This window comes from Phycomyces blakesleeanus (assembly GCF_001638985.1).
Source record: "Phycomyces blakesleeanus NRRL 1555(-) unplaced genomic scaffold PHYBLscaffold_59, whole genome shotgun sequence".
Classification (NCBI taxonomy): domain Eukaryota; kingdom Fungi; phylum Mucoromycota; class Mucoromycetes; order Mucorales; family Phycomycetaceae; genus Phycomyces; species Phycomyces blakesleeanus.
This window is the reverse complement of record NW_017265196.1, coordinates 1-9,213: the sequence shown is the minus strand read 5'-3', so window position 1 is coordinate 9,213 and position 9,213 is coordinate 1. Positions and strand designations below refer to the sequence as shown.

The 9,213-nt window shown below is 37.4% G+C and overlaps 3 protein-coding genes across 3 annotated transcripts; 2 read left to right on the top strand and 1 right to left on the bottom strand.

Moving 5' to 3' along the window:
* Positions 1-1,404: 1,404 nt before the first annotated feature.
* PHYBLDRAFT_153807 (hypothetical protein) lies at positions 1,405-2,566 on the top strand (the record flags this gene model as incomplete). Its single annotated transcript, XM_018433263.1, has 5 exons — positions 1,405-1,458; positions 1,531-1,623; positions 1,946-2,083; positions 2,194-2,248; positions 2,310-2,566. 5 exons carry the CDS (start codon positions 1,405-1,407, stop codon positions 2,564-2,566), a joined length of 597 nt encoding a protein of 198 aa, XP_018283132.1.
* Positions 2,567-2,710: 144 nt separating this feature from the next.
* On the top strand, positions 2,711-3,139 carry PHYBLDRAFT_153806 (hypothetical protein; the record flags this gene model as incomplete). The annotated part of the gene is made up of 1 exon (XM_018433262.1): positions 2,711-3,139. The coding sequence occupies one exon, from the start codon at positions 2,711-2,713 to the stop codon at positions 3,137-3,139; it is 429 nt and encodes a 142-aa protein (XP_018283131.1).
* A 5,069-nt stretch (positions 3,140-8,208) lies between these two features.
* PHYBLDRAFT_153804 (hypothetical protein) lies at positions 8,209-9,120 on the bottom strand (the record flags this gene model as incomplete). The annotated part of the gene is made up of 3 exons (XM_018433261.1): positions 8,209-8,602; positions 8,685-8,934; positions 9,084-9,120. The coding sequence occupies 3 exons, from the start codon at positions 9,118-9,120 to the stop codon at positions 8,209-8,211; spliced, it is 681 nt and encodes a 226-aa protein (XP_018283130.1).
* Positions 9,121-9,213: the final 93 nt, after the last annotated feature.

The following is a 9,213-nucleotide window of genomic DNA, read 5'->3' as shown; positions in this document are numbered from 1 at the left end:
AATGAAAAAGATTTCTGTGTACAATTATAGCTAGAAAAGCAAAAAAAAAGATGATTGACTTCAAAACATAACTTGTGATTTTTCCCATATATTAAAGACATGCTTTAAAGTTTTCAAATAAAGAATGTAAATTGATAGTACTAACATTGCCAAGTATCTGCAATCGTGCAATCCAAGAGACTAAAACTCATTGGCATAATGTTTTTTATTCAAGTAGAATACAGCTAGTAATATTGATGAGCATATATTGTTAGCCAAAATTATAAATTATTTTCACAAAAGCACTATTCAATTGTATATCCAATCTGTTTTCTTTCAAAAAAATAAATAATAAATAGACACCTGCTTTTTATGCATGTACAAAATAAAAGCTACTTGGGTGTCTGCTTAAAATTAAACTTGGAGAAGATATAGTATGTTAAAGCACTAGCCTTGAGATTTTATTTTTGTAAGTTATAAGAGACTTGAAGATTTGGGATAATATTGTTATACTATATATATGATATACATTTTTATTAAAGGTGCATATATATATATATATATATATATATATATATATCTTTTTATTACAAGAATAAATTGTATTATCCAATACACAATCTATAGGGATTTCTATCGCTTAGAGTACATTAATATAATACATATAGAGTAAATAAAAGAAGCCTAGTAAGAGATAGAGAGAGTCTTTATATACTGAATATATAAAAGAATCGATTCGAGAGTAGCAGCAAAAGGCACTCTTTAAATTAATAGAAATATATTTTTTATAAAGGTGATTTATCAACTTACATAAAAGTGCTACGATTGGGCGTACTCTTACACTTGTTTGATTAGCAGAAGCACACTATCAAAATGCTTCAAAATATTATTATTTTATAAATAATAAGCCAAATAACTATAGCCATTTTTTATGTCTTGTATGTTTTGTATTCTTTACCAAACACCTCTTGTCTTGGTGTGCTTGCTTTATTAACTTCATAAGTAACTTGGTAACCTTTGAAAGGAAGCAAATAGGGTGAGAGAAAATATGAAACGTGTGATACATACCTGTATAAATGTATATATATTTGGTTTCCTTGTTTGTACTTAGCCTGTTTATTTGCATGACTCCCCCCCTTATCTTTTATATCAGGACGGTCTTAATTTTTCCGAAAACGCCTTTCAAGGCCTGGCCTTTATAAAACAGTAGATACATTTAAAGGATACTACAATATAGCACTGCAAAAAGTAAGAGTATGGGTACTGAATGTAAGAGTTGGAAAGAAAGACCAGTGTTATATTTTAAAAGGGCCTTCTGTTTTCATTTTTCAACTTGTGTATATACAATATTATACTCAGGTACTTTCCCTGAAAAGTATTTGTAGTGACGAAAACAAATGATCAGCGTGACCAACACCACACAAGATGCATCCATCCATCCATCCTCCTCCCCCTATCTCCCCCAATCTTTTGATTGATGTATACTTTCAATGAATTTTATTGGACTAAAGTGAGGGAGGCGTCATCATCTCCCCATTTCTGTTTTTATAGCTAGAGAAAAATTTTCGCGTCTTTTGGTTTTCCTTTTTTCCCTTTTTCTTTGTACTGGCCGTGTCTACTGGTGGAGACGATGGAGAGCTTCTGGTAATATATGGGTTTATGTCCGGCCGGTCATCGTTTATACACAGAAGCCAAGAGGGTCTTCCGATAGCCATGCTTCTTTTCTTATGAACGGCTAGCCAGATCACTTTAAGATAAGTATATGATTTTTTACGTTATGTGCGATGCAACTTTGAATACTAATTAATCAAAGCCTGTGGAGTAGGCGACTGTAAGAGTTCAAAAGACGTTCATAAAGCCTTGGCAATATTATTTTGTTAAGCTTGTTGAGCTGATTTTGGACTCTTACGACCGACCGCTCTCTCTTTTTGTTTCTTTCTTTCAAAAGGGCCCGATGGAGTAGTAGCCACGGGTCAACCATGGTCTATCGAGCAAGTCCACAAGCGCGCGTGTAGCGTGTGAGCCCGTTGTCCGTATTCCTGTGTATTACTGGTTGCTTTCTGTTGTCTCTTCTGGTGGGCGCGGCTGGTACCATCTTTTTTGGGTTAGTTCCCGTTGCTTGTTCCCTCCCGTTGCTTGTTCCTTCCCTATGCCTTCCACGGCGGTCCATGTTATTTGAAAGGTACTGTTGCTTGTTGCTTTTTTTTTTGTTAGTCTGTTGCTTCCGCCAGTGGGACTTTTCTGCCAGTGGGTTTGTTGCTTCCCACTGGTAGGCCCTTTCCTCCTACCAGTGAACCTGTCATCTCTCGCCAGTGGACCTTTTTATATAGCCGCCAGTTACCGGTTGCCGGTTGCCAGTTGCCAGTTGCCAGCCGCCCATTTTCCTTCCACTGGCGGGTCCATTTATCTCACTGGTAGGAGCCATTTATCCCACTGGTCGGACATTTGCTTCCTGTTGCTTCCTGTTGCTTCTGCCGGGGAACTCGATGGTTCCATTTCTGCCGCAAAGGTGTCGGCTATGTCGTGTCCTCAAGACACCTCGTCAAAAGCCGATAAGGCTCACCAGAAGCCCAACAAGGGCGCCTAGAAAAAGGCTACACCAGCCCATAAGAGAGGCCAAAGTATGCGCCAGAGCAAAGACCAATCAGGCCTACAAGACAGGCTAATGTAAGTGTCAGGAAAAGGACCAAACTATCTCAAGACATAATCTAATTGTTTTTGTATTGTTACAATGCAGGCTCCAAGTGCGCACCAGATAAAGGGCAAACCGGCCCACAAGAAAGGCCAAAGTATGTGCCAGAAAAAATGGCACGCCGGCCCACAAGAAAGGCCAAAGCATGTGCCAGAAGAAAAGGGCAAACCGCCCCACAAGAAAGGCCAAAGTATGTGCCAGAAGAAAAGGGCAAACCGCCCCACAAGAAAGGCCAAAGTATGTGCCAGAAGAAAAGGGCAAACCGGCCCACAAGAAAGGCCAAAGCATGTGCCAGAAGAAAAGGGCAAACCGCCCCACAAGAAAGGCCACAGTATGTGCCAGCAAAAAGGGCCAACTAGCCCACAAGAAAGACCACAGTATGTGCCAGCAAAAATGGCTAACTATCCTACAAGAGAGGCCAAAGTATGCGCCAGAGCAAACATCAATGCGGCCCACAAGAAAGGCTAATGTAAGTACCGTGAAAAAGGGTGAGCTATCTCAAGACATAGACTAATCATTTTTTGTATTACTACAACACAGGCTCCAAATGCGCACCAGAGAAAAAAAGGCTTTTCAGAGACCCTCAAGGTCACTGTCAAGATTCAAAGCCAAATCAAGATAGATAGTCAAAAAAGAAAAGAAGAAAAAGAGAAAAAAATATATAAAAAGAAAATGAAAAGATACAAAAAAAAAAGAAAAGAAAAAAGAAAAGAAAAACAACCAGAACAATATTGACCAGAAAAAATTGTGCTCACAATTATCTCTCTATCTCAGATCAAACCCCATAGTCACTAGTACAATCTCCAAAATAGTCAAGCCAAGGTCCATTGCTATGTCCAAGTCCAAGTCCAAATCCAATTCCAAGTCTTGTCCAAGTCCAAGTCCAAATGTCCAAAAACTGTCCAAGTACTGTTCTAGTACTAGTCCTAGCACACAAACATATACAAACAAATAGAGAAGTACACAATTAGAGAAGTAGACAAATACATACACACACAAACACACACAATTTCTATTTTTCTATTTCTTTCTTATACACACACACACACACACACACACACACACACACACACACACACACACACAAATACACACACACAAATACACACACACATACACATAGTCATAGTCATAGTCATAGTCATACAAACATACATATACACACTTATATACATACATATATACATACAAAAGTAGAGGCGCATTTCTATCAAAGTCCAAAATCTGGGTTGTACCTCCAAGTCTCAAGGCCAAGTCGATTTCCAAGAAGGGGTCCAATGCAAAATTCCAAAAGCAAGTTCCAAAAAAAAAACCAAAAACCAAAAATCAAAAATCAAAAACCAAAAATCAAAAACCAAATCCGAACTTGAGGCATATACTAAGTCCTCCACTTCAAAAGGATCAAATCCAAAAACCGAGGCGTAGACCAAAACCTATCAGAAATGATCAGGCACATTAAGTCCTCCACTCCAAAAGGATCAAATCCAAAAACCGAGGCGTAGACCAAAGCCTATCAGAAATGATCAGGCACATTAAGTCCTCCACTCCAAAAGGATCAAAAGAAATCCGACCCTGAGGCCTATACTAAGCCCTCCTCTCTCTCTCAAAAAAAAACAAAACAAAAAAAAAACAAAAAAAAAGCAAAAAAAAAAAGCAAAAAAAAAAGCAAAAAAAAAAGCAAAAAAAAAGCAAAAAAAAAAAAGCAAAAAAAAAGCAAAAAAAGATGAACAAACCGGAAGAACTCTGCATTGGAACCTGGACCTGGATTGAAGCAAAGCTGCGAACTGGAACAAGACTCTGGATTAAGACAAGGTATGAAATCCCTTTTTACATATACACATACAAAGCAAATGAAGTCTTTGATCAAAAACAAAAAACAAAAAAAAATGCTCAAAAAAAGAAGCTCAAAAAAAAACAGAAAGAGCAAAAAGAGCAATACCAAAACCCCCTTCTCTTATTCTTTTCAATATCGAAACCCCCTTCTCTTATTACTATTATGTGAAATTGACTGGACAAAAAAAAAGAAGTAAAAAAAAAATCAAAAAAAAAAATCAAAATCAAAAATCAAAATCAAAATCAAAAAGTCCAAATTATCCCCTTTACTATGTGTGCTGTGTTCGGCCAAAAAAAAAATTAAAAAAAAAAAATCAAAAAAAAAATCAAAAAGTCCAAATTATCCCCCTTTATTATGTGTGCTGGGTTTGGCCAAAAAAAAAAGCAAAAAAAAAAAAAAAAAAAAAAAAAAAAGTCCAAATTATCTTTTTTATTCTCTTCAATATCAAAATCATCCTCTTATTACTATTCCGTGAAATTGACTGGACAAAAAAAAAAGAATCAAAAAAAGAATCAAAAAAACAAAAAAAACAAAAAGTCCAAATTATCCCCTTTATTATTTTTCAATACCAAAATCCTCCTCCTCCTCCTATCACTCTTAGCTTATATTGACTGGACAAAAAAAAAGAAGAAAAAAAAACGGACAAAAAAAAAGATCAAAAGAAAAATCAAATGGACCAAAAAAAAAACCGACTGGACTTGACTGGAACCGACTGGACTCGACTGGACTAGCATGGCCTGGAATATCTTAGTATACTTAATTTAATTTAACCTAACTTATATTCCCCTTATAAAAATTTGAACAATAAATTTTGATCTCATTTGACTTTGATATTATCATTATGTTTTGTCTCTTTGATTTTGATCTTAAATTTGTCTTTAAAAAATATTATTAATAATGTTTTTGGTACTACTATATTACACTTGAGAGCTGTCTTATTATACTTGTGTTCCTTGGTAAGGTAGACAAGGTGTATTTTCTAATGAGACATTCATTCAGTTTACTATAGCACGGCGGGATTTCTTTTGATATCGCTCATTAAAATCAACTTTGAAGTGGTGGTGTAGCTGTAAAAATGACCCAACGTAGTTAACTAGCTCTCCTTAATTTGTTCTTTACTAAAATTGTCTTTCCACCAGTATTCATTTTCTTGCCACTAAGTTTGTCTATAATAATAATATGGTTGGCTGTTGTTTTACTATTACCTTTTTCTGTTGTCTTGATTTTGTTAAAAAGAGATTCACAGTAGAAGATAACAAGGAACGTACCCGAGCTACCAGACAAAAAAAAGCTAATGCGATATCTATAAAATGATATATGGACCTAGGAATGACTAAGTAATGAAAAAGGGTAGCATAATAATCTGAAGCTTTTTTGGGGATAAAAGAATTTTAAATCTTTTGTGGTTTAATCATTAGCCTTCTTAAAGCCGCCACTATGGCTATAGAAAATACCAGTCTGTGCAGAAAATAGGCATCAATTTGGCATTCATTTTCTTTTTCGACTAGAAAATAATTTCGTTAACATTAATTCATAAAAGTTACATTAACTATTATTCTCTTTCTTTATTCTTTATACCTTTAAAAATCCTTCAACTCTCAAGTCACTCGACTTGACTCACTGCTACTTTCCCTCTATTTTTGGCGTCCTATACAAACAGTGCAGAGTCAGAAGCACTAAGAAAAAGGCAATTTTTTTGTACAAGTTTTTATTTCTGACCGGTCTTGGGTTACCCAGTAACCGTAGTCAACAAGATGTCTATTTAAATATGTGTGTTGTATTTATTTTACTATTGAACTGAAGCTAAATTAATTTGTAGAATTATTACAGGGAAAGAGGAGGGAAGATTGTAACAAGAATTATAAAGCAGACGAAAAGCCAAAGGGCCATATCTATCATGGTTGCCTTTAAGGGAATCAATAATCGCTGATGTGGCGTAGGTATTACAGTCGAATATACAACGTCAGCGAGTGCTGCCATAATGCCAGGAGGAAAAAGCCTAGTATCTCTAGTATTTTGCAAGTACTGACGTCCCAGTTTCAGATCGGGGATGTGTCAGTGTGATATATAACCACAAAACGTTTCTGACTCTAGGCTAGTTGCGGGATCTTGTATTTTTCCAGCGCTTATCACCAGAAGACCTACTTCATATGACATGAAATCCAGAAATTCCGGCCATCTTTCATATCCAAATCGCATACAGTTCAATTGGGAGAAGGGAACTTTTCACATATAATGTGATCAAGTCGAGACCAAGTCGAGGTTGAATCAATTAATAAACACCGCCAAGCTGTGTATGGGGGATCCGTAAGTCTTTGTGATCTCAGCGTTTCAGTAGCACCAAATCATATTGTTTTTTTTTTGCGTCTACCACAGGTTGACCATGGATCGCCCACAATAAAACCAAAGAAGATAAATCGATATCCCCCTGGGTATTCTCTCTGTTGGCACTTAAAATGGGCTCGCATATTCGAGCTCATAACCAGCAAACCATTAGTCAATCCGGCTCGGCACGCTATTGTATATAATCGAGTACTTGCTGTGGGTGTCTCCGGGAGCAGTTGACATGCCTCTGTGTCCCATCATTATATCAGATACAATATATCTTGCCTCTGCCCTCAAAAACCAAGAAGAATCATCTGACTTTACAATTGGGTGTATAGAAAGTTGTAGAATAAACAATAATGATATCGGTCAGGGGACAAAAGGATGGATGTAACTGTGAGTTAACGTGTATATTATGATAGGATTTTCTAGCAAAGACAAGACAAACGATTGTCCCACGCCAAAACGTTCTGTACCAAATTAGTCGTTGTATGTACACAAAGTGTAAAGCTGAGGATTGATGAAAAGCATATATCCCTCGGAAACTGCCCTGGTTACTGTGTCAATTAAGTGCCCATCCAGCAGATCGCAGAAAGAAGTATAGAACATACGATCGGATGACCATCTGAAACTTCCGCAGACAATAATTAGGCACAATAGTCACGCACAGGAAATATCAGAGTCTTGCAAGCAGCTATAAATTTGATATAATAGATTTTCCTCTAATAGATATTCGTCTTAGCCAAAGTATGTTGACAAACTTTTCCGTTTTGCAAAAGATCCCCTTTAGAAAACTGTCACGTTATCGCGGGTGACTGTACAAAGGGTAGCCCAAGTACATCAGTGCCGTTGGTGTATCTTCGTCATGCCATGGGATGCTTTCCTCGTCTCAAAGTGGTTATCAACTAAGGTGGTTAATACTTATCAGAGATAAGGCCTGAGCTTTTTTGCGGGTTAATATGGGCGTTAGAGGCCAGACCATAGATTCTTCTTGTTCAATCAAAGTAGGCTACTCTTCTAGACCCCTGGAAAAAATCAAAAGATCATCTGCATAAGCTAGATGTTTGAGGGAAGGACTTTCTTACTGTGGGACATTACGTATCGATGGGCAATGAGCGACATGATATCTACCAGTTTGGTGTAGGATCGAGCAGCCCAATAAATTAGGGCCAATGATTATACGGCGGAGCAAGGATTTAATTGCCAGGTTGAAAAGCATTGACAAAAACGGATCACCTTGCCTCAATTCTTGTTGTTGGGGAAGCGCGGTGACTGACCACCCATTGATTTATACATGAATCTGGGTTTAAAATAAAAGAGAGTAGATAGAAGATACTAACTGGTCCGGAAATCCAAATGCTTGCAGTACTTGTTTGATCTAAGTCGGATGCATTCTATTGTAAGCCCTTTCTTGTTCAAATTGAGCACCTAGTGTCGATGATGAGAAGGCCAAAGCCTTGAGGTACGTCATCAGTATTCGGATAGTCCATCCATTATCAGAAATCAGTCTTTGACAGAATACTTTGAAGAAATACTTCTTCCTCTGCTCATCATTTTCCAATCGAGGGGTGTTGGACCAGAGGAAAAGGTATCTATGTCTTTCTTCAATGGCAGGTACAGTTTCATAATCAATATTTTCTGATTCGATCCGTCGATCCTCACTGTGTGATAGACGTGGGACTGTCACACGTTGTGTTTGGTGACTATTAGTGGTTCTCTGATGTGTACGGGATGCTTGTTTATCATATTCTTGAGCAGTAAGTTTAATGACTCTTTTTTTAAAGAAAAAATTCCACTGAACCTGTGGAGTCAAACCACTACACTGGAAGTAAAATAACTTGTCAAATGTAGTACGTAGAAGACGTCGAAATCCGGAATTTTAGAGAGAGAAAAGAATTAAAGCGCCATGTGCCATAACTAGGGGCATGGTCTTGGATTGCTAGGTCGACGGTTAAGAATGAGCGGCAAGTACAACATGGAGATAAATGCATTATTCCGGTGTTAGCCAAGCGAGGTCGAAAAGACACATGCCCAAAACTATAGTCTATTGTGTAACGAGTGTCGCTCCGATGGAAAGTAGGAATAGCCTTTTCCCTCACAGTATCTTCATACCATGTATCATGCAAATAGTTAGCAAAATGGGCTCCGAGTCAGAGAACTAAAGGTTGCAGCGTGCGGGGCTGTCTCTTATGAAGGTTAAGAGTAAGGTTCCCTAACATAATCCAGCTGCAAGTATGTATCATATCGTGGAACAAAGTCTTGACGCAGGAGTAAAACCAAGTGCTCTCATTCCGGGTAGCTAGGCCATATATATAGCTACAAAGTGACAAATAGTGTGTAGGCTTGGGCCTATTATAGTAGCATGTATACAACGGCGGTCAAC